This window comes from Pempheris klunzingeri, chromosome 2, assembly GCF_042242105.1.
Source record: "Pempheris klunzingeri isolate RE-2024b chromosome 2, fPemKlu1.hap1, whole genome shotgun sequence".
NCBI classification, from domain to species: Eukaryota; Metazoa; Chordata; class Actinopteri; order Acropomatiformes; family Pempheridae; genus Pempheris; species Pempheris klunzingeri.
The window spans coordinates 17,392,800-17,418,752 of record NC_092013.1 but is presented as its reverse complement, the minus strand read 5'-3'; the positions used below and the strand labels follow the sequence as shown (position 1 = coordinate 17,418,752).

At 41.0% G+C, this 25,953-nt stretch overlaps 1 protein-coding gene across 1 annotated transcript in view; it reads left to right on the top strand.

The window, feature by feature from the left end:
- Positions 1–617: 617 nt before the first annotated feature.
- Positions 618–25,953, top strand: part of necab3 (N-terminal EF-hand calcium binding protein 3) — a 33,946-nt gene continuing 8,610 nt past the window's right edge. Inside the window, exons 1-8 of the mRNA XM_070849162.1 lie at positions 618–743; positions 6,273–6,297; positions 16,055–16,163; positions 17,747–17,772; positions 19,434–19,531; positions 20,930–21,066; positions 23,627–23,748; positions 24,770–24,849. Of these exons, the coding sequence (XP_070705263.1) occupies positions 618–743; positions 6,273–6,297; positions 16,055–16,163; positions 17,747–17,772; positions 19,434–19,531; positions 20,930–21,066; positions 23,627–23,748; positions 24,770–24,849 (723 nt within the window). The remainder of the gene's footprint in view (positions 744–6,272; positions 6,298–16,054; positions 16,164–17,746; positions 17,773–19,433; positions 19,532–20,929; positions 21,067–23,626; positions 23,749–24,769; positions 24,850–25,953) is intronic.

Below are 25,953 nucleotides of genomic sequence, written 5' to 3'. Positions count from 1 at the left end.
CCAGCAGGTGGCAGCATCTGTCAAAAGTTGGCCTACTTCTGTTTTACAGCTCAAAGTTGGAGGTCCATCAATGCATCACTACTGGCGGCAGTCAGATGTCACAGCGTTGACACTTTGCATCCAGTTTAAATGTCAGGCTCACGGTAATTTTGGCCTCTTCCACGTGATGTGCGCTATTTTAATCGGAGCCAACTTGGAGGCGAACTCTAAATCTCTAAATCTGAATCTCTCACTGCATCATCTTTATATCCAAAAAGTGAAGTTACGGTTCCGATACCGAAGTTTGTATATTATGTTAAAATGGAAAGGAAAGGCATTTCGGTCCTGATGAGGGGGGCAGCGTGATCCAGATGCGTGGCTCAGACTAAACGAGCCAATCACGGCGGCTCCAGCAGGAGGGGCTGACAGCCCTGCTCAGCAGCGCACCACAAAGTTGAGGAGCATCCCCGCCTGCTCGGCTTCACTTGAGCGTCTGTCGCACCTGCAGCCTGCCTCTCCTCCGCACCTCAGCACCCTCACTTTTCACTCCAGCCTCGCACTCTTTCTTTTTTTCCTCTGCGACGTGAGCGATCGAGGTGTGCGCGTGTGTTTTGTTTTGTGCGGACGCGGTTTCAGAGATGCTGGCTTGTACGGAGATGATCACTATGTGCCTGCAGTCGGCCAAACAGAAGCATCTTCGGGCTCAGCTGCAGCAGCCGCCGCCGCTGCACACCGCCGGACAAGGGCTTACTATCTTTCATGATGTGAGTGGCTCGCCTTCCCTTACTCTCACATCACCGTGAGAAGTGGTTGTTCAGCCTTCAGGTCGTCACAGCTATCAGCTACCCCTGTTGTTCATCCTGGCGTCCTGTCATATTAACTGGAAAAGTCAAAATACAGTTTAAAGTGTGTGAAATCAGAATGGGTGGGGGGAGAAAATAGATGATTGATCTAAAGAACAGTTTACAGATAGTGCAGAGTTGTAATTTTGACTCCTTTGCTCGTTGTTTCCAGAAAATTCTACCATGAAATGGAAAACAGAAATGTTTTTCTCTTGATACAGTATTTGGCTGTGTGTGTCTGTGTGTGTTTGTGTGTGTGTGTGTGTGTGTGTGTGTGTGTGTGTGTGTGAGACAGGAAAGTAGGAAGAGCTGCAGCTGCTGCCTCTGCATGATAAATTAAGCTCTCACAGTCGGACAGGTTTAGGGGCTGTCGGGGGGTTCTCCTCTTTTTGTAAGCGTGCACACACACACAGAAACACCTCTGGTCTTTTAATAGCCTTATGTAACAATACACACACACACACACACACAAAATAGATAAATTATAATAATAGATAGATAAACCTAATTGCTTATGAATGGTGTCCTGTGTTTTATGCCATAGATTTCTCTTTTTTGAGTGCAGTGTTTTCTCTTGTGTCTGACACACACACACACACACACACACTCATGAATACACACACCAAACATGCACACAGACACATCTACTCTAACTGGAACATAAACCGTTAACACCCACTGCTTGATTAACCCACCACAGCGCGCTATAACCCATCCATCAACACAGTAATTATCCACCCTTCACATACTGTCCTGGGTTAGTAGGCCAGCGCTGCATCCAAAACTGAGCTCTTAAGTGACAGATTTCTGTCTGCTCTGCCACTAATGCATCACACAGACAGCCTTGTCTGAATAAAGACAAATTTTGCAGAGTTGTCACTGTGTCTGTGCACGCTGTCCCTGAACGGGCTTCAGCACCAAAGTGCCTCAGTCTTCAGTCTTGAGTTTTTCTGTTGATGGAGCTCAAACGCTCACAGGCAAACTCTGCTTGATGGTCCGCAACTCAAAAACTTAATTGTGTTTTAGTTGCCTAGTCTAGAGACTAGAAATACTTAATATTCTATTGTCGGAAAAGGACATGCTGCCTTGGTTTTCAATGCCACGCATGTCTGATCTTTCTCTTCTCACCTCTTTTTTTTTAAAATTTGTTTTGTCTGTAGGATCTTGAAACAATGTGCAAACACTGGAATGTCAACAGCTGACAGATTTCGACTTAAGAACGCAAATTTTTGTTTTATTTGTAGCAGGTAGAGATGTCATATGTTGCTGTGGTATTTCCAGCAGTCCCCGCACAGTGTGAAGTAGGCTGAATAAGGTCAGCTGGTCAGCTATTAAACCTGACAACAAGAATACTTTGTGTGCCGTTGTAAAGTTGTAAAGCAGATCAATCCTGATTGATTTTCAGGGATAATACTGGTGGATGAACTTTATCATTATTGATTTCCAGCAGTCTACCGGAGATTTAAACGGACTAGAATTACTAAGTAGATGGGGGTATTAACTCATGTAAAAAGTGTTTTCTTTGTAATAACCACACCAAATTATTAAAAAAAAAAAAACATGCTGCAGAGTAAAATTCAACAGAAAGAGCCTCTTTCATCAAAAGTAGGTATTCACTGAGTCCTTTTCACATGATAATGAGCCAACCAATGTTAGAGATGCAGACCATCACAGTACTGACTCTGCTGACTTTCATTCCCAGAATGAGAGAAACAGCGATGCCAGAAAAAAAAAAAAATCCTGTTCAAAGGCCAGAGACAATTAATGATGCTGATGTTGGCTGGTGTTGGCTGTGGGAGGTGGTTTTAGCATCCACATGCTTTTTAAATGTCTTTGTTTTGTGTATCCCGTGGCTCTGCCTTGATCACCAGCACAAGCTCTGATTCTCCCTCTTTCTCTCTCTCTCTCTCTCACTTGCATCTCTGTCTTCCCTCTCATCTTTACTGAAGAAACACGCATCTCAGTGAATCACTAAGACTCTCCGAGAAAAATCGCAAGAAGTAAATACAGCATGCATAATACAATCAATAAGATATGATCATTAGCTCCAAGGATCATTGCCTCTTTCTCAAGTGCAAAATGCAAAGCCCTGCACAAAACAGTGTGTCAGCAGAGCCTGAGAGAACCTGAGGTCTTAACACCTGCCACAGTGACATCAGAACAGCGGCGCTCTGGGAAGCAGGTCTGACCTTTTCTGGGCTTGCTGTAAATGATGCATTATTGTCTCCTGACACTGAAGATACTGCCAAACAGCAAACAAGTTTAACAGTGATGTACCTGCTCTCCACTGAATTGAGCAGGAGGAGAAAAAACGTGGCTTAGATGGGTTACAGTGCCAAAGGGGAAAAGAAAAAGGCTGCTGACTGAGAAGGGAAAAGATTTACTGTACAGCAGAATATATCCTAGTCGGATAGCAATCGTAGATTCCTGTAATGAATGAGGAGGTTCGGTGAGTCAGAATGTCCCGCAATTATGCTATTAAACTCTGAATTTCACTTTAAACAAGAGGCCTAACACGGGCAGCAATTTGCCACTTTACCGTCACCTTTGAGTCTAGATGGATTATTCAAAAACAGAGCAATGAGTGTGTTGAGGGGTGGTTTCAAATACCATGGCTCTTGTTATTAGTCAGGGCTGAAGCTGCAGAGAGACAGACACTGACAGACAGAGGGCAGAAGTGCAGAACTCGAGCTTGTTGACCTATGGAAAATGAAAGCATGGAGCAGGCTCTGCTGTTATTAATAACCTGTAGGTCACAACTGACGAGCATGTCAGCCCTGACCGCTTCCTAACAATGGAAACAACAAACTAAGGGAGTGGAGCAATCGATAGGATATAACACATCATATTTTTTTCTCTTTCATTGCATCGCTTCTTTGCAAAACCATGTAGGTGTTTCGTTATAGGAAACAGAGGGCCAGCATATGTTTAATTTTGTATTTCTGTGCACAGCAGACTTGGAGAAAGTTCTCATCCTGTTTATTTTCATAGTTTTGGCCGTCGATAATCAGCTTTGTTGGTGCTACATGGGTTCATGTTTCCGGAGTCGACATGATTTATAATGAATTAGGTTTTACCTGCTTTAGTCAAATAATCCAAACCACCTGTTGGACATGAAATTAAAGTCAATCAATTGAACTTGTCACCCAAACAATTTTCAATTTTGAAACATCTATTTGATTTTCAAGGGCTGCTTAGACTTTGTGTCACTGTGCTTTAGTTGTGTCTGCCTGCAAATAGAGAATTCTGCAGATGAGTGTTAATAGGCATCTGAAAGGGAATGAAATTTGTTTTCAGTCCAGATCAGTGATTTAGTGATGATGGTTACAAACCTGTCTGATTATTTGTGCAGCGCAGTCAGATCCTGCCTCATTGTTAGATTTTAGGAATAAACTGGTGAGTGAAAATAACATTTTGGAGTGAAGATCAACACTTTTCTTTAAATCTACGTCTATGTCTTTTAAAATCATGTTGATGTTCCGACTGGAACTGGAAACTGGAGTTTTCCTCTCTTGACATGGAGGCAGCCGTCATTTTCAAGGCTGCACGCAGCTGAAAAACACGCCTCACATGGTCAGCCGGAAGCCATATTGTATGGCTTTGTGTTTTGTTCATGTCAGCCAGCAAATGGCTTCAGCAGTGTTAGTCACTCATCCACACTCGTGTTGTTCTGTTGTTGATTTCAGCTGATCTGTGCCAAGCATGTTTCTTCTCCCGTGCCTCGAAGCAAAGTGGCTGTATATGGTTGATGTCTTTGGTGGTTCTCAATGTTTAAACCTCTGTTAAATAATAGGCTTTTCATTAGTAAGTCTCCATGACAATCACTACAATAATCCCTGCCAACTCCAGACCAGACATGCAATCAAAAGAATAATGATGACAACTGGCAAAATCTCATCAGCAAGAAATAACAGAACACTGAAAGCATATTTTAGTGTTTTAGATTAATGTATGAATGTCAAAAAGTCCTGCATTCATTCTTGTCGTGTTTCTCATTTTGTAAGCGGTCCAGCTAAAGTAACAGATCATAGCAGGTTTTTTGCTTGTATTGCAACATGATGCAGTGCTTTTGAGGTGGTAGTTTTGTGTTTATTAAGTGCCCATTTATCCCTTATTCATTCAGAAATGTCCTCATCAGCAAATGCAACTGTCTTCGGTTTTGCAGCCCCCCTCCTGCTAATTATAAACCATTTCATAGTGCATCAGAAACCCCCAGTGGGAATAGAGTGAACAAAACCGGATCTAATAGGACAGTGTTCACTGCTGTCTCTATACATATGTCAACAAATTAGATAGGAAAATACCAAACAGCACGTAGATATCTAAGCTTAACTAACAGTTCATGAATCATTTACGTATTTTTAAAGGTTGCAATGTATCAGTGGCCACTGGCCTGCAAAGAGCAGTTAGCACCCTGAACAGAAGTAATAGCATGGGTGTAATTAAAAACACTAATGAAGGCTCAGTAAATGAGCCTGTATGTGTGATACCATCGCCCCACAACTGGAACACACAACTGTCATTGTTAATGAAATTAACAGCACCTCTGCTTCTCCATCCATGACATGCTGACATGTCTGCAATGGAAATGGCCTGTTGACTCACATATGGGTGCCTGGAGTGATGGACACTGGGTTTCAACCTACCACTGCAGCCACTGGCCAGTGAATGCAGTTATCTGCAGCAGGAGCCAATAGCAGCCGTATAGTGACTGACGCTTGGAGTCGATTGTTTAACTAGACCACTCTGTTCAATAAATTGTTGTGCTCAGGGAGATCAGCTGACCTCGCGTCCCTGCCTGGATCCCCATTAGTTGTTACCTCGGCAACAGCTACTCTTCCATATGAATGGATACAGTATAATCAGCAACTGTTTACGTTACATACAGCGAATCAAACCAAAAGTGCGATACTCAAATAGAACAGGTAGCTGTAAAACATAAAACAATAGTAAATCTCACCTGATGTGCAAATCCACAGTAGAAAGAATACTTATTCTGCTTACAGCAGGCTGATAACTGCATGGCAAGCCTTTCTGCAGATTTAAGATTTTATACATTTTTACCCTGAGCAGATTTCATGACTCATGCACCTGCAAAATAATTACTGTTTAGCCTCTTTGTTACTGAATGGCATCACACTTCTTCAGAAATTACTATTTACTTCAAAAGTGATAAACCTATTTAGAGCCGATGCAATGCCAAATGACATTCAGCCTAACATGACTCACACTCACAGTGTAACAGCCTTTGTGAATGTCCTTGTTTATGTTATGTTACTGTTCAGTGCAGCAGAACAAATGAACCTTCCCCAGCAGATGTCAAACAACCTATTGCGTTTTTGACAAATTGCCATGATTCTTAATAATCTGCACCTTCTTACAGCAAGAATCCCTCAGTGATGCTTGTCTAGAGTTAACAACTATCTCCTCCCTCCTCTTTTTTTTTTTCAGATTTTCCGCCGAGCAGACAAAAATGGTGAGTAAACCTAACGTTTTGTGATGAATAATTTGCTACAATGCACGCTTGTTGTTTCCCCACATTCTACCGCCTGTTATTATGCCTCAGTCAAACTGGGTGGAGTAATAATGGATTTGCATGAATGACTCTTCAAGTGAAGCTCCTTTCCTCTTCACGCTCCAACGAATTTCTCCTCCCAATTAAAATGATGCTAAGATGCTGGATTATTGCCACGACTGGGAGAACATGTCACACAAAATAAAGCACCTCTCTGTCAGTGTCGGCACAGATGACTTGGCGCTGTTTACAATTGAATGTGAGTCATGCTAACACGGGCCAAGTTGTTTTTTTCTAGCGGTGAATCAGTGATAAAATGGCTTTATTAGCAAATGCAATAGAAAACAATGCAATGCAATAGGACATCCAGGCAGTCCAGGATTTCGTCGCAAAATCTGCCATCCCTCAAAAGTTACATACAATGACCCTATAAGACGACTGTTATTGTGCAGTGTATAGGGGCCTTAAGGGTACTGTAGGTTTGTAAGTTGTGGCGATCAAGGCAAAGAAGCATTACAGGGGATCAAACAGGGTTTGTTGACACTGCGAATTGTCTCTTACACTGCTGTATATCATCGGCCTGTGCTGTTAAATTCATTCAGTGGTATTGTGATTCAATTACTTTTTTGTTCTACCCACTTCTCCTCGAGCTGTTTTAACTTATTTTACTCGAGTGATTGTCTCAACGTTGCAGATTTGAACAAGTCCCAAGGAATGTGACTGTTCGTTGCACACTGTGCAGCTGGATTCATAGTAAATGACGAGCCGTGCCATTGTGTGTGTGATTGTGTGGATGCATCACGGACTAAAACAGTTATTGCTGAGCTCTGAAACTCTTTGTTCATCTGTCATCAGAACCTGAAGTTTGTCATTGTTGTAGACAGAATTTTTCTGTGTTGAAACCGTCTTGCTGTAATGGCACAAAACGATCCGATGTTTGTCTGATTCTTTTACTGCAAGCAAATCTATTCTGTCGTCTTGTCACGTTGCCATAGAAGAAAAAAAAAAAAACACCATAGGAAAAAAAAAAGAATGTTCCATGTGCAAAACCCGCCTGACACATCACATATTTATGAAGGAGTGTTGCTTTACCAAGCATGAGATCTTAAATATCCCTTTTGTAATAATAACTGTCCTCTTTGCCTTTGCTGGGAGCTATGGCGAAGAATGCCCTGCCCAAAAAGATATGTATTTCTGCCTAACAACAGATAAGATTAGGTGCCAAAGCAAATCAACAAAGAGTGGACATCAACGGGACATTGCCGCATTCACAGGGGCTGCAGTCAGCATGCCTCCAAATAGCAATTACTTCTCAACAGCTCTTAACCTTCGCTATGACGAGTCTTGTATGTGATGAATTGTTCTGTGGCTCGCAGCCAAATATATTCACAGTTAGATTTTTATTATAATGACCTCGGCTGAGATGACTGTCATGGCTGAACCAGCAGTGGAGAAAGGATGGTAGAGAGCGGGAAGGAGGAGTATTAATAAAAGGAAAACACACAAAATAATGAAATGATGCCGCACTACTTTCAGTGCTTTTTATCTTTGAGTAATGAACACCGCTGGGATTGGACTGAGTATGTCATATCAGCAATAGAATGTGGGGAATAATGAACAAATATTTACTTACATTAGATCATAATGCACTGAACATACTACACACTGCTAGAATCGTGTCATCTGTTCCCTTTATTAATTCACTGGGTGAAGCAAGATAAGAGCTAGTATAGATATAGTATGACAAATCAAATTCTGGACTTCAGGTGGATGCAGACACAACTCCAAATGAATGCTGATGTTGTGCAAGGTGTAAGGTACTAACTGAACTTGTGGCAATAATGAAGGAAGTAAGTGGACTTAGAGTCGGAATAGTTTGGTCAAAGATAAGAGCTAACTGTATGGAACTATGAAAAATTAAATCCAACTCACTTTCGAATAATTTTCCCTGAAATTCTCCAAGCATGCACTTTTAATGGTTCAAGACTGAGCTGGCTATTACCTATGTGCATGAAACTCTGAGGATAATTAGCCATCTTACATCACCAAAACTGTGTCACTGCCTAATTAGGAAAATGGTCACAGATGAGTAATCTTGTTTGGACATTTTTGGTAGAGCGGCTAAAGTTTAGGTTTGAAAACTGGTCTTATTTTTTTATAAAAATCTGTGCAAAACTAAATTCACATATAGTTAGAGAATGTTTGCCTTCCTTCTTTTTATGCAGATTGCCAGTTTTTTAATAGCTAGAATAGAATACACAGTGTGGCAGCGTCTAATGAAGCTCACTTCTTGGCTGACATCAGCTCCAATGTGGAGGAAAAGATCAATGAGCTTCAGACCATTAGGCTGTGTTTCCACTGCACGACTAGACTCCGCTCGACTCTACTCGCTTTTGGTACCAGGTGCTTTTCTGGATTGCGTTTTTCACTACAGATAGTGCCCCCCTCCATGGAGGCGGGATTCTTAGCTTATTGTCATGGTGATGCCGCGCGTGAAACTGCCATGACATCATCTTCAGTGCGACTTTTCCAGCCCCTGGGAAGAAATATATGGGAACTTTACTTTAGTCTTGAGAATCTGTGGCCTTTATTGATGTAACCTGCACTGCACATTTACTGCGAAACTGACGAGTTCACTGCCAACCGTTCCTTCTACTCCACCTGCTTTCACTGCCATTGTATGCTGCTCAACCACACACTCGCTGTGCACACATCTTAAGCACTGCCCTAAGGAGCTATGCCACTCTCAAAGAGGATTTCAAAGGGACGGTGTTCTTAACACATTTGCTCTTCGTGCCTTTTTTTAAAAAAATCTGGGTCGATTTAATTAAGTTAAAAAAACCTTTTAGCATCGGCTCAGTCACCACAATGATGGAGGTGATACCAAAAAAGGTACCGGGTGCAGTGCCAGTAACTATCGACAACATTTGCCAACGGTGAAACAAAAAGAGAAAAGTTTCAAACAGGTAGAGTCGAGGTTGGCCTTACCATGCAGGGGAATAGGTGCATTACTGAGGTGAAGGAGCGAGACGCAGAAGAATATGTGATCTAAAAGCAGCATGCAGGCTCAAATCAGGATATGGAAGCTAAAAGGCAGCTCTCCTCACAGATGGCTTAGTGGAAGACATCCGAAGTAGAGCATTGATGCTAAGAATACCAGAATGGTTCGAGCATACAGTAGTACATAGGCGTTTACCATAAAGAAACAAGACCCACCTCTTTTAGCAATGCTGCTTTTGAAGCTGTGATGCATTCGTGGGAATTTATAAACCACTTAGGAGAGGCTGCAATGGGACTAACCTTTGAAAAGATAAGAGCGGCCTACTTTGTGCCCTACTTTGCAGGACTTCCTCACTCGCTCATTTGGTTCTTGTTTACTCCGATACTCTGAGCACTTTATTTAGACTTTTCTGACTTTTTCTTTTTTAAACTGTAAATGAATAAACGTCACGCATGAGCTGTCTGTGTCCTGCTGTGTTGAGCCAGCCGCAAACTTTCTTTTTCGAAGCATTTTTCTCACCTTCAAATTCCTAAGTGAATTTTATGGCTTAGTATTAAAGACCATATGGCGTCTGACTCAACCTAGATTGTGATTAATAGCTTCTTTCTTTTAGTGTAATAGTAGAATTTCCTTGTCAGCAGTCAGCAGCTGCATGGAGGCTTAACTGTTTCGATGTGTTCTTCAGGGGTGGTCAGAATATTCTCTGCCACATCTCGGTTCGACATGTTGTTTTCAAATGTCACAGTTGCACAGACAAATTGCTTCAGCGATACATTTTATGGTTCATAATAATAATAATCCCTGTACTGCCTTTGATTCTACCCCGTCATCAGGGCGCGATGGTGAAGGACGTTAGTTCCTTTTTTTATCGACCACAGAAATTACTAGCCATGCAAAAATGCCTTTAAAAATGCACATTGTTTTCTTGAACATGAAGCATTTTGGACAGATATATTCTATTTTGAAAAACATTATCAGTGAATTTGAAAGAAGTAACAGTAGAGAAACAGTCCAACAATACTATTGTTCTATATGCTACAAGTGCTGCTGGAATATTGACCTCAAAATAACATACAATAAAAAACAAAATTATTTTAGATGCATTTCGTTTGTTCAAAAAGCTTCTTTTCTTTTAATATCAGGCCAACGATATTTGCTGATGCAGAGTATGACTCAGCTGCAGACTGTGATTAAGTTATTCACAAGGAACGTAATTGTTTTGTTCTTTGAAAATATTCCAAAAATAGCTTCACATTAACTGGAAGCAGGAGCAATCCTTCATAAACTGCGTTCATGATATACATGATGTGTATGTCATGTGCGTTTTTGGAATCAGTGATCTACTTAGAGAGCTCACGTGCGTTCCTTAAATGTCACTGGGCCATGCATGAATGATTTATTCATTTAAAGGCATCAGCTGGTGTTTGGGTTGGGAATCTGCTCAGTAACTGGGTACTGCAGCTGCTCTGATAGGACAGTAGGAGGATGATACAGTGCCAACGAAAGTCAAATTTAATGCACATTATTTTCAGTACAACAACTGTAATAAATGGTGACATGACATGATTTCATGTTGTACATGAATTTAAATGATTTAAGTTAAATAAATTAATTAAGTAAAATGCACATCACACGCTTCGATTTCCATGGTTGGACACTTAAAGGTAAAAACAATACACTTTAGAGAAATACAGATCAAATACAATATATCATTTAACATACATCTGCAACCTCTAAGGAAGACAGAGAGAGAGAGAGAGCGTGTTTATGGACGGTTCTATAATGTGACCAATAGTAGGTTCAGCAGGTACCCTAATTTTCATGACCCCAGCAAAAATGTATGAAATTATATTAACAATTTCTATTAACATTTTCCTTCAACCCTCTCTGCTCATCAAGTCATGTGGGTGGGAGGCGATCCTGATCACAAAGTTGAGAAATTGTAAGACAACGAATCAGTGCAGAGAAATACAGCCAACACAAGCCCAGTGGTAAATACAGCTATGGAACGCATCATAAATGATAAAAATCACTTCAGAATGATGCTTTACTGAAAAAAAAAAAAATTTTCAAATACGTGTTGCATCAATTGCTCCATTCTCCCCCACTTCAAGTCACCGAAAGGGATGCAAGTGATATAGTGAGGATGCATCTACCGGAATTGAGAGGAAACCAACATCTTAAGATAACAAATGCATAATCCCCCCACCTGACTGCAGATCTCCTTTTCCCAGATGCTTTTAATGCCATCTTTTGAAGCCATCTGCCACTATCGTCTCTCGAGGACCTGAGAGAGATTAAAAGCAGGATTGCTGCTCGGCATTTACCGCATTTAGCACAAATATATACATTTACTACATATCTCCACGTAATAAAATGTTCACTGGACCTCTTAGATAAGTTCAGTCAAAGAGTTAGCCTTAGTCCAAAGTCAAAGAAAACATCCATCCATTTTCTATACCGCTTATCCGTCAGGGTTGCGGGGGAGCTGGAGCCTATCCCAGCTGACTTCGGGCAAGAGGCGGGGTACACCCTGGACTGGTCGCCAGCCAATCGCAGGGCCACATACAGACAGACAACCACTCACTCTCACACTCACACCTATGGGAAATTTAGAGTTACCATTTAACCTAATGTGTAACTTTGGATTGTGGGAGGAAGCCGGAGTACTCCACACAGAAAGACCCCGGGTTCAAACCGGGATTTGAACCAGTGCTAACCACAGCACCACCATGCTGCTCAAAGAAAACAATATTTGCTAAATGTTACAAACTAAATGACTCATTAGCCATCTAACGAGCAACTCAGGAACTATTCTCTTTATCATAAACCTGAATAATGTATATTGTAATGTACACTGTTGCCCATAAAGTTGGAATAATTGTTCAATACCCCCAATTTTGTTAAAGCCTGAATAAGCCGTTTGCAAAGGTTAATTGTGGTTTAAGTTTCACTGTGATATGAAGAGTTTGATCAATAAAATTGAGAAGATCTACACTTTATTTATCAAGAATAAATCACATTGTCACAATCATTTCATGAGAAGAGGAAAAAAACATTTTATTCCAACTTTATGGGCAACAGTGTATATAACCTGTATAATAATTAAATAAATAAAACACATAGAGGCTCAGGCTTGTGCTCTTGTTGCGGTTATCCTCTTTCATGAAGGAGCCATTTAACCCAGAACTGTCAAAGTGAATAGAAGACACTGTTAGTAGTCATCATTAGTCCATCAAACGCATTATCAAAAGTGTCACTTCTGAGCGTAACTGCTGCCTGTCTAGTTTGGCACCCCAAATTTAGGAAGTCTTCCAAATACAACACTAGGAGGGAAGACAAAGTCGTGAAGGGATCGCTTGTCTCATATCCACAAACTAAGGGCAGATGGCGTCAAAATGTAATTAAAAATCTGCATGAACTAAGTAGGACAGGCATAAAAAACGGAAAAAAGTATGCTATGACGGCATAAATATAGCATCTCCAAAAAAGCTTGGAATAAAATCTGTAGTACAGGGGTGTGCTGAATTTGATTTCACTGCGGTATGCTGAAGCAGGATCAATAATGACTGGATTCAGCTCTTCTGAGTTTCTGAGTTTAGAGAGCAGACTAGGCTTTGACCTTACTTGCCTTTTTTTTTTATATATATATATAGTGGTTTCTGCTGTTCATTGTGTTTTCCTGCCACGTTTTATTTTTGTGTTCTGAAGTGGAAAAAAAAGTTCATTAAACAGATGAAAAGAACCTGGACTACAGAGTTTTATTGAAGCTTCAACTGTATACTTCAAGATACTCTAGATCTTGATTGGCCATTTTCAAGGAAACGACAGAGCCACGCTGACAGGATGACCTTAACCTCATGAATTACATTAACATTCTTCATGTCTCCCGGAACAACTCAGTGCTCCAACATGCACATTTCTTTCATAAAACTAGAAACCACTTGTTCCAAAGGATTTTATACAATTATACAATCCTATCCTACACTCCTGTCCTATCCTAAGATACTGATGAACTGCTATACTGCTGAATAGAAAGTTTAATTTCATTTCAGTTGGTTACATTCTTTAAATTGATTTCTAGGGTGGTGCAGTTCATTTAATGTCTGACAGAGATACAGTGAGATTTTTCTTTAAACCATGAAAGAATTGTATCACCTGTTCTCGGTTTTTAGTGGAGGAGGGAAAAGGCATTTAAAAAAGACAAAGTACGCGTGGGCAAGGCTCAGCCTGCACATTATGCATTCTGGTCAGAGGTAATGATGGCCAGTGTCAAACGGGCTCCAGCTGAACAGATGGTCTTCAAGCTTGCCCTTGAGTTTTTCGGCTTTGTTGAGTCGGCCAACTGGAACTCCGCGGCGTACTAAACTGCTCCCACGTTACCTTGTCTTTGTGTAGACACCTGGGCAGATTACTCAGTGGGGTTATGAAGCCAACGGTTGTCCCGTACCTGACTGGTAATAGAGTTGGTAATAGTTCTTTAATGTGAGCAGTAATGACATGGCTGGATGGCTTTTGTTTGTCTGACCCTCTGTGACAAAACCAGCCTGTTTGCCTGATTCAACAGATACTTCACAGTCATACTCGTTTCGCTGTATGCCATCTTGGCTCCGTCTTATCGCTCCGATCACTCCGGTCTGTCTTTTGTTCACATTTACTGACTGAGTGCCCAATTCGCTCCAATATTCTGCTGATTGCCCGAGTGTCTGTCATGGCTCAGAAATGTCCTCCACAGACACCCGTCTATCTGTTGGTCTGGACTCTTTTATGAGGATTAAAACATCTAGCAGTCTTTCTCTGGCAGGCTAACTGCTGACTGATCTATGTAATCTGTGCCAGTAGACAGATTGATTGTAGGCTCACGAAGGAGCACTTCTTCACAGATGACAACCAAGCTATTTATCTTCTGTTATTGATTTTTCTGTGTATTGTCTGTCACAACAAGCTGTGCTCATAGTTAACTACTCTGAGGAGAAGTCGGAAAGTCCAATCTGCTGACAGTATGTTGCTTCTTCCATTTTAAAGTTATAGTTTGTGGAATATTTCTGCACTGTTTTTGTAGTAATACAATTGTAGTGGTCAGGACTTACGGAGTTTTTCAGTGGTGTATGTATACAGCATATGTAAAGCTGAGATAACGTACGGCTTTTGTGTTTTAATTCATGCCACCAATTCGGATTATAGCTTAATTGTTTAAACCAAGAAAAACAATGTCAAACTTTCCCTGATTGCAGCTTGCCAAGTGTGACAATTTACCGCTTTTATATCTTTTATATAATTGTAAACTGAATATATTCAGGAATGGCAGGAAAAAACAGCAATTTTAAGTTGTCATATTGGACTCAAATTGTGATGATTTAGTCTTAACAACTCTGAGGAGAAAATAACCAACATATTTATTTAAAATGAACATAATTATTGGTTCCAGCTCTAGACATTACCACACTGTGCGAAACGAGTGTGCGTGCTTGGAGAAACAGGAGATGAATGGAAGGAAGAACAAGCAGATGAAACCAAATGACTCATTTGCAGTGAGACGGTGCTCATCAGGCTGTAAGATAAGTGCGCTGTCGCACCGGAGATAAAACAAAGGGCTGAGACACGAGAGTAACTCGCAATTACAAGTACTGATTCAATAAGCTCAGATCACAGGGAATAAAGTGCCTCAAGCATTAGTAGTTAAAGCTTATTGTTGATGGCTACATGTGTTCTATAAAATGCAATCAAATATAGATAATTTTTTAAATTTTTTCTTTTTAATAGCATGTCCTTAAATTATGTCCATCCATTGTCTATACCTCTTATCCTTAACCCTTTATAGGGCACTCATTGAAAGACTTAGAAATTAAAAATTTCAACCCTAGACCATTACTGGTGGTCATTTTTTACTTTTGTGAGTTTTTCAAAAAAAATTCAATTTTATGGTGAAACTCAAGGTTAATGAAGTCACCATATATGGTTTCTTGCCGGTCTGTCATGTAGCCTGATTGGTTTGGAGAAATCTCTACTGCCTCATGGCGAGGCAAGGGGCGGCATTTTGAACTCCCACTTAAGTTACCAAATATGGTCCCTTGCCCGATAAAGGGTTAAGGGTCAGGGCGAGAGGCGGGGTACACTCTGGACTGGTCGTCAGTCAATCGCAGACAGACAACCATTCACATTCACACCTACAGGCAATTTATAGTCTCCAATTAACCTGCATGTCTTTGGACTGTGGGAGGAAGATCGAGTACCTGGGGAGAACCCACACAAGCACGAGGAGAACGTGTAAACTCCACGTAGGTTCAAACCACAAACCAGCAGATTTGAACCTGGAATCTCCTCGCTGTGAGGCAACAGTGCTAACCACTGCACCGCTTAAATTATAGATAATATTAAAACATGCATGACCCTAACCCCAAACTGACAGAGCAACACTGTTATATCTATAACTAAGAGACTGTCTTTCTATACATCGATTCTGTTATGAGACGTTTATGTCTTTTGTGTTTCAGATGGTTGTCTGTACAAATCTGTATATGTAACAGGATGAACTGATCATCTTGATGGAAAACAGGTTTTTGATGGAAAACCAAACCAAGAATAAAATCTCACAATAATGGCTTCATTTGGGTTTCTGGGCTGGACTTAATGATCATAAACAGCGACACACTTTTTGTATGTCACATCGTTGTTATTTCTGTAGTGATGTAGGTTTGAACTTCCTCTGTGTTTCAGATGATGGCAAGCTGTCATTTGACGAGTTCAATGCCTACTTTGCGGATGGGATCCTGACAACTGAGGAGCTGCAGGAGCTTTTCTTTTCCATAGATGGCCGACAAAATAAGTGAGTCTTTTATTTGAAATGGGCTGACTCTAACGCATCATGGTGAAAAAATGCATGTATTTTTCATGCCTACACGTGTTATATTAAATTACATCACAACAGTGTTCGACTGCGGTCTGTTATACTTCAAAAGACACTGAACAGCAAGCGTTTGGAGCTGAAAAGCACAGTTAATGTGTTCCTTTCAAGTAATCTGTTACAGGCTAAATGTCTCACAGCTGGAGCGAAGTCTTCAGTTAAAAAAAAAAAAAAAGCCCTGTGACCAAACTCAAGCTGGCTGGATTAATGTTTACCTCCTTCCTTTGGACATAAAATGCTGTGGACTACACCAGCCACTTCAAAACCTACTCCCCTGAAATTGCATTCAAAGAAATCAGCCTGAGGGTAGTTGCTGAAATCACTGGTCTGCAGAGAATGTTTAACCCACAGCAGACACAGAGGAAAAGAGCACGTCTCCCCTGTTGTGGTGCGTGTAACGCTTTTGAAATTCTCTCTTTAGTCTCTTTGGCAGATTGGCGGTTACTATTCATGAGGCACCTTCTACCTTTCCCCCCTCCGCACGTCTTTATTTTGCACCAACACTGGAAGGCAAAGCAAGACTTTCTAATTTGGCTGTCAAACTGTACTTTATGTATCAGCTCAGGTAAAATAATGAATTCACCAGATGGTTCATGAGCTTAAACAAATCCACGCATACACACATTGAGATGCATTGAAGTTTTTAAAATGGATTTTTGAGATGTTTTTTTTTTTTGCACCCAACCAATTAGAGTGTTTGGCTGCAGCAACGACTCTGCCTTTATTTTTTGTTGTGGTGCCAGTTCTTCCAACGCTGTGTGATAAATTGCTCTTGGACATGATGTTAAGCTGGGACTGCCACTGATGTGACATGCCAGCCCTCAGACCTCTCTGTCCACGCTCCAAGCTTTGAGGCAGTTGGCATGAACCGAGCTCTGATGTCTAATTAAAGGGTGTTCTTGTTTTGAATAACAATACTGTGCGTTATATAATATAATTTCTGAAACAAAAGCATTGCATGTGGTGATGATGCTTAACGTCACATAGCAATGGTAACCTGCGATAGTGTGTGTGTGTGTTGTGTGTGTGTGTTGTGACTATCACAACGGACTTGTACAACTGCAACTTAAAAAAAGAGAAAACAAGCCATTAACCAGCTTTGCTTATGGTGCGCATCTGAGAGTGAAAATTACCTGTAAAATGTCATTAAAGCTGCAGGGGAACTTTTTATATTGTGCAGTCAAACTGTGATACTGAGAACATTGTAATAATTTCTGCCTTGACATGCTAAACAAAGAAGAAGTTTTTACAACAGTGGAAGTGCTAACAGTGCAAAATTAAAAAGGAAAACAGCTGCATTAACATGCATTTCTAGCCAGAAAGCTACATTACATCCTTCACACAGAACAACAAAAGGTAGAATTTCTAAGCAGAACAGAATATGCCAGCTTGTTTTGCAGTTAATGAAAAAGAAGTAAGCAGTGTCAACTTTCAATCAACACTCTTTCAATTTCTGTAATTAACCTGCACAATAATTTCTCTACTCATTGTCGTCTGCCTTGCAGCAATCTGGACACTGATAAGCTATCAGGTTGGTGTGCTTTGTCTTACTTAATGCATCACAGCGCATTCATTTCTGTAAAACTGCTGTCTTTAAAATCCGCTGATGTCTTCCTGTCCTAGCTGTGCATTCATATTTCTGAGTGACTGGTAGCCTGGAAGACTCTCAGCAATGGTTTTGCTGCATTTTGGGAATTACGCTCATTCGCTTTCTTTCCAAGGGTTAGATGAGGAGATCAATATACACCCACCCCCTCCCACAACCCCCCACCTCCCCAGGACATTTGACGGACATTTTGATGCAAGAATGAAAAGAGACAGGTGTCAGACAGGTGTCAGGACAGGAGGGCTTTGAGCACCTGACGAGCAGCTCCCATCACACTGCCACCTTTAGAGGTGCAGGAAGGAAGATTTTGTCACCCAGTTCAGATGATATCAGCCCATTAAATTGCCCACTGTCGGTTATTATCACTGCTGGTCAGCATCATCTCATATCATCAACACGTCTGCAGCGACAGGCGTAACGTTACCATCTTCATCGCCATGGTAACAATGTAGAAACATGTGGTTAACACTGTCAGATAGCTGCAGTTTGGAAAGTTTTAGGTGCCAAAACTACTTGATTAGGTTTAGAAAACCTTTTATGGTTAAAATAATTACAATACTACAGGAGGCAATGTGAAGTTTCATACATGGTGCCTTTTAAAACAGTTAAAATACGCCGACGTTGACTTTTGGTTTCACACGGGACACAGACCCTGGCCTCCTGGGTGAAAGCCCCGTGTTTGATCCATTCTATATCGTCTCTATATTCTTTAGATGGTTTAGGGGGTAAAATAAGATTAAAATACAATGCAACCAACAGCTCCGCCACCATCCACCTGCAACATTGATTATATTCTGTAAATAAAAAAGAAAAGCCTGGCACAGATTTATTGACCTATTTTCTATCGTCTTAAAAATGCATGTGTGTGTCAGATGGCCTGGATAAAGTGAAGAAATAGGGCAGAGATCTGTAAATACCAGGAGTACCCAGAATAAAACTTTTGCATAATTTATTGAATGGGAATGGCATCCTTTCCATCTGACGACTGTTTTCCGTGACAGACTGTTATCTCAGATTTAGTTCACAGAGTTGTTGTCTGTTTCAGGTGGACAACTTAATGGAGTCTAAGTAAGAGGAGTGTAAAAAAGTGCTGCTGATCCATTAACCTTCGATCTGTGTGTCATCTCGAGGTCCCACTTTTGTTAAAGCAAAATTAGGTTTTTAATTAAGGACTAAGACCTAATTAAGATTGAAGTCTTCCTCCGATTTACTGATTGAAGAACCTTCCCTACATCTCCTTTTATTTTGATTCATTTAAATGAATTGTCTTCTCAGTTGTACACAGGTGTGAATGAGCTACAGTAACAACATTATGTGATCATTAAAATGATGTAAACAACACAGTAACAACTTCATGACATGGTTAGCTTTGATGCGTAGGCATGAAAACATCAAATGCTTCCAACCAGACTTGTTAGACAAACATGGATATTTTTAGCCATTTCTAAGATATTTTCACTGCCCTGTCGTGGCCTTTATTTATTTAATATGAATCTGTCATGGCACCATGGAAGAGTTTGTCTCTCACATAAAATTTTGATTATTCTGACAATGACACTGATGGCTTGTTTTCTATTTCCTATTAGAATATTTTTCTCAGCACTTGGGGGAGTATCTCAATGTACTTTCAGCTCTGGAGAGCCTGAATGTTGCCATTTTAAAGGCAATGGATAAAACTAAAGAGGTAAGTTTGGTTTCATGTGGATTTGTCTTAATTCAAGCTTCTACAGCGCAAAACCTCACACACACACACACACACACACACACACACACACACACACACACACACACACACAAAGTCGGGGGTTTGTGCTACAAAAATGCTTAGTTCAGTGCTGAGAGGAAATGCTGGCATGCACAGATGGAGCCAATACTGCACCATGTCTCCTAAAACTGATGAGACTTCAAAAGGCAAATAAACACTTCTTCATCCATTATTATACTACGCTCGATCTTAAAGGAAAAAATATGGCGTTGTGGGGAAATATGCAGATTGCACTTTCTTTCCAAGAGATGACAATAAGAAGATTCATACAACTCTTTTGTCTGTACAGCACAGTACAGTAAATATGGGCGGTGCAGCTGTGGCCCAGATGAACAGCGGGTCACTCGTCAATTGGAAGATCTGCGGTTGCTGACACTGAACCCCAACTCACTGCTGTTGGGGCTCTGTTTTTTTTTCTGTTGCACTTGATGACGTGCTTCAACTTACATATGAAATTGAGGATCATTAGCACCTATAAGTTCCCTGACTCTGTGCAGGTGTACCTAAGGGTACAACTACTGATTTGATTTAGATTTTTCTTCTGTTTTCATTTTGTAAAAAAATTTTTTTTATGTTTTTGACAGCATTCTTACTTCACAGCATTTCTTCACGCCTGCCTAAGATTTTTGCACAGCACTGTATATTATTTAATTGCAGTTGGCAAGCTATTTTAAAATTACCTCAGGACTTTTCGAGGTAACTACCTCAAATCAGGGATTTGAATTGTACTAGAATAGAAAGCAGCAATGCTTGTTAAATGAGAGGAGGAGAGGAGATGTGTGCTGAATAATTATGTGTCCTGTCTTAATTAGATCACCTTGCTCCTCTTTTCTGGCTCATCTTTAAAGCTGTTGAGTGGGGAAATCCATAGAGGGCTGTGCAATCGCTCGTTAGCAGCTGTGGTCTGTCACAGAGCGCTCTGGACTGCGACTCCCGTGATGCATTTTCAGAAGATGCCGCTTGTCCTTCTGAGTTTTGACAAAGATCTACTGCACTGTTGTTACTTGATTAGCACACTGCACGAACAAGACCCCTTTGAGAATGTGTAATCATATTCGTGTTTGGGGAGCCGAGCAGCAATTATGTCTCCTGGTAAAGTTCTTCCACCTCAGTGTCTGGATGTGCGGCACTGAATAATGCATGTGCTCAAAGAATTAATTAGCCCATTTAATGCAGCTGTCACACATTCCACAAGTGCCTGTAGTTGTTTTGGAGAAGTTATCAAATCATCTCTCCTTCCATCCCTGCGGTCTCTGAGATGCCTTCGCTGTCTTGTTTTAACCTCTCCTTCTGCGTGTCTCACTCTCTATCTCTCAGGAGTACCAGGGTTCCAGTGTGTTGGGCCAGTTTGTCACCAGGTTCATGCTAAGAGAGACATCCAGTCAGCTTCTGTCTCTACAGAGATCACTGCAGTGCGCCATGGAGGCCGTGGAAGAGCAGAGCAGCCCTGCCCCGTTAGTACTGCCATCTGACACTGTCTCTACTGTCTGTTACTTTTCAAGACACTATCTGTGCTGTTCTATGACCTGAGACAATACTTGCTTAACATCATGAAGGTGAAATAATATTGTTCCAGTTAGCTGTGTTGCCTCCGAGTATTTTTCAAGGGTTTTTTCCACACTTGGAATATAACCATGTTGATCTTTCCATAACCCAGCCCATGAACACAGTATCACTATAACATAGCCAAGTGTTCTCTAATCATAAACCTCAATAAAACTTAACCTTACAAGAAAAAAAATCATATGGGTTGTTTTGAAGTGTAAACTTCCTGTTATTTAGTGAAATTTCTGCTCCCATTAAAAACAAAAAGCCAAAATGTCACACTTGTCATAAAGTGTACACCACACATCCATCGTTTTATGTTCTGCTATTTTTGCCCTACGCTGTATTACACTGCTCCATAATGTTATTTACCACACAGTCCTGGGACATGTGTTTTTTGGCATGCTGACAGACTAATGACCCCAGTGAGGGGTGTGTAGTTACATCAGGTTTTGGGAAGGTTCATCCCGATGTCTGAGGACTGATGGAGTTAGTCAGTTATGATAAGTCATATGCAAATTCATTCATAGCTTTACCCGACCACAATCAGTAAAGCAATATACAACAGGCCGTCTAAACATACTGTACTTTAATCTTCTTCGCTGTATTATGAGAAGTTATATTGAAAACCAGTCCTGTGGTGCATTAGCAACCCCAATGAGCTATTGATAATAAAAAATGCCATTGAAATTGGCACTGGTCTAAGCAGAAAGGAAATACAACTAATCAGTGCTTTCTCAGATGCTTTTCTTTCGAGCTTTGAATCAGTTACATTTCCACAGTCGTTCAAACAGTTGCTTCTTTAATTGGCAGTCTGCCTAAAATTGAATAAAAAAGAGCCGCACGCTTTCATTCAATCTAAATGGAGCTCATGAAATAAAAGCGGATCTAAATTTCTGTCACCAATTAGGGATTTTTGCGAACGATTGCGTATGTGTCATTGTTTAAATGGTCACGACTGATCACTGACATGTCTCTGTACATCGTAGTTCATCAAGGATGTCAGCAAAGCGTCCTGCTCTTCTTTGATGCATCACTTGTTAAAGAAATTCAATGCAGAGGACGCTCAGAGAAACAATCCCTGGAGGACATTTAATGAGAAGCAATCTTTCTCACCGCAAGTCAATAATCGTGAACAACGCTTTAAACTGACTTGATATTTTAAATAACAAGGAAACTTTCCCCAGTTTTTGGTAGCTCAGCAGCAGAGCTCTCCCCTCTCCACTCTGGGCGCCGCACTGGTATTATTGGAAATAATGGAGTGGTTATAGCCAAGGTGAATTATTGAGAGGGGACTGTGGGAGGCAGAGGGGGAGCAGAAGGACAAAGGATGATAAGGCTGGCATTGAAATACAGAGCAAGTGAGTCATGGTGAAAGAGAAAGCAAAAGAAGATGAATACAAAATGAATTACAGAATGGTGCAGAAAGTCTGAGATGAATGGAAAAAATGAGAGAGGGGGTGTACAGTAGAACATGATGAGAGAGGCTTTTTGGGCAGAAACGCTTCTTTGAAGGTTGTTTATAAAGGTGCAGATTTTGGTAAGAGAAAAGGAGCGTGTGAGCGTCGGGAGGGGCCGAATTAGAGACATATTGAGTTGGCAGCTTATTTCTCTCTGTGAGCCTCCCTGCAGTGGATTTATGGCTGTTGCAGTGGCCTTTGGGCTCCAGGCTGCTCTCAGCATGAGAACCTCCTAGCAATGCGCTCCCTCTGCGCCGTCAGCGTGACACTGCACACACACACACACACACACACACACACACAACAATAGCATGTGCCCACAAAGACACAACAAAAGGAGGGGGAGAGAGGTACACACTAACAAGAACAAACAAACATGCATGAGTATTTAGACACACACACACACACACACACACACACATACAAACACGAATGTTGTGAGTCCGTGTCTCAAGTGTCGCACTCTCTTAGCATTGACATCCTGGCCTTGACACTCTTGCACTTTTCCACCAATGACAGAGCTGAACGTGTGTGTGTGTGTGTATGAAGGTCTGAGTGTGTAGTGTAAGGGTCCGTCCTCTTTAACACTGAGTCAGTGGGTTAATAAGCAGTGGTGTGTATCTGGCCCTTTTCCAAGCATTTTCACTTCTGTTCTGGACACTCGCTGTGCGTCTGGTTCTCAAGGCCTCTCTGCTCTCTCTCTCTCTCTCTCTCTCCCTCCCTCTCTCACATCAGACATTAGCCTATCTCAGTTTCTGATTTAAATCAATTATTAATGCATCCATCCTCACCTCTCTGCCCGTTCCTCCGTCTCTCTCTCTTGCACTCCCCCCCTCCTCATGCTCTGTCTTTCATTCTATTTCCTCTTCTTCATTCCCTGTGTGACTACCTCCATCTGCAATATATTCAATTTCAGTTTTTTTTTTTTTTCTTTTCTTACACCCCTCTGACAGTTGCTGTCTTTCTCTCTGATGTTTGTTTCCCTCGGTCTCCACCGCTGTCACGGCAGGAGAGAGGTAAAGGCACCGGAGCTGACAGCAGTACAGAGGAATGGCAGGCGATGTGGTCGTAGGGTCCATAATAACCTGTGCATGTCCCCATCAGATCCCTGCTCTGCCATCCTGACCACGGGTAAATTTATTCACCTATATTTTCCACTCTGTCATTTTTAGGTTTTTCTTTCACTTTTTCTGAGTGCTTCAAAGACGAGGTTGGCAATGTTCTTGTATCTTGTATCTTGAACAATGTATTAATTATCTCTCAACCAAGCCCACTGGCTCCCACTAGAGAAAATAGATCACAAATACATATACTTCATTTATTTCTAAATGATTAAATAATGTCCTAAAACAGCTAGGAATTGTAGTTTTTAGCAAATGTTCCTCACACAGGAGTAAATAGTATTAAACAGGAGATATTTGCTCAGTAAATCATCTGCCCTCAGGAACCAAAAGGGGGGAAATTTAGATTTGATATGTTTTTGTATTATTATGGTGCCCTGCATTACTTGCCAATATGTGTCTGGCTACAAAGATGGGGACCTTACTTTGATAATGCCAATCAGTATGATAATTACTCAACATTCCCCCATAGCATATTGATAATGGATTTTCTTACTGTCAGCCATTTGATGGGGGTTGTGCTCAGTGGTGCCGGCTACACATGGATGGTTCCTATGGCTGTCAGTACTTGTATTGTGCATAATTAGAGCAAGCTGTAAGCTTTCTCTGAGGGCTTTTTTCACCTATGAAGATCACATTGACATTTTCCAGAGACAATTACTTCATGTTGAGCCTCATTTATTTTTTCTCATCACCAGTGCCTGGATAGACTGAACATCAGATATTGAGTCCGCACTGAAAAGTAATGAAGCATCCCTCTCAAAAAACTTTCAATGAAATTTTCCTTTCAGGGGTTTTTGCATGAGAAGACTAAAACCTGGTTTTCATTATACAGTAACAGGTAATGATTTTTCTTTTGGATTTCTAGAAGGAAGCCTTTTCACATTCTCTCTCAGCCGTGCTCCACCTCCAAAGTGCTTAATACTGGACACTTTTTCAAATCCAGCTAGAATCAGGACGCACAATGAAACTACAACACAAATGTACGTTTTCCTTCTCATTCCAATGATTTATTGTTGTGTTGTCTCAAGGTGTGAACATGGAAGATGGGGAGAACTGGTGCTCTCAAATCAACAGGCTGCAGCAGCTACTGGACAAACTGGAGTGTCAGGTATGAAACGTTCGCTGTATGAGTACAATGTATTCAACGACCTTAATCTGAAAGCTTAAACAAATATGAGCAAATGTTTTGACCCTCTGGTCCTGCTCATCACTCATAGATTAAATCAATGCATAACGTTCCCACAAATATAAACACAGTATTTAGAGGTCATTAACATTAAATGAATTAATCCCTCTATTTAATCAATTTAATAGTAAATGGAAAAAGCCTGTGTGTGGGCTATTTGTCATACTGTCACAGGCCTGCCACTTCATTCTTTTATTAAATTATTTGTGACAAATTATGCAGAAAATATGCAAAATAGAAATGTCTAACGCATTAGTTTTTCAAACACTATTTTGCTTTGAAGCACAGAATGTTAAGAATAAAGAGAAGCAGACGACTGGGCTACACAAACAGCACTGGAGACTCAATAGTAACACCTGTAAAGCTGCCTGGGAGGGTAAATTCACACAACTCAGTGCTTGATTTTTCAGCTATTTAGTACGTAGAAGCTATCTAAGTTATCTTGTATGGTGTACATGTCTATTTAACTTTGCACTGACAGCGCAAGCCAGAGCTCGCTTTCGTGTGTGATCAAAAAGAACCAAGGCCGCGATCGCAGCATGTAAAAAAAAAAAACAATGCTTTTCTAAAAGGAGCCCTGCAGAACCGTGGATCTGTCACAAGCATGAGCCATTCTCACTGCCTCATCTCAAAGCCTCTTTCACACTCTCCTGCCCCATCTTCTGTCATTCTCTCCGTCTGTTCTCTTCTTTATTAACTCCTGTTATACCCATCTTTTGATGTTCATTCTTCCCCTCCTTTCAATCTCCCTCGAAACATTTTTCTCTCTCTAGTCCTCGGTTTTGCCAACCCAGAGGGACTCAGAGTGCAATTTCAAAGCAATTCATAACCTGCAGGATTTTCTGAGTGCAATATCCATCCCCACACCTCAGCGCCACCCCACGTCACACACACCTTCTGCCCATGTCGCTCCCTTTCTCTGCTCTCTCAAATGCAGCAGAATGAGGTTTCTGCCTCAAAGGTTACACAAGCACACACGCACACGCACACGCACATGCACACGCACGAACCGCAACCTTTAAGACG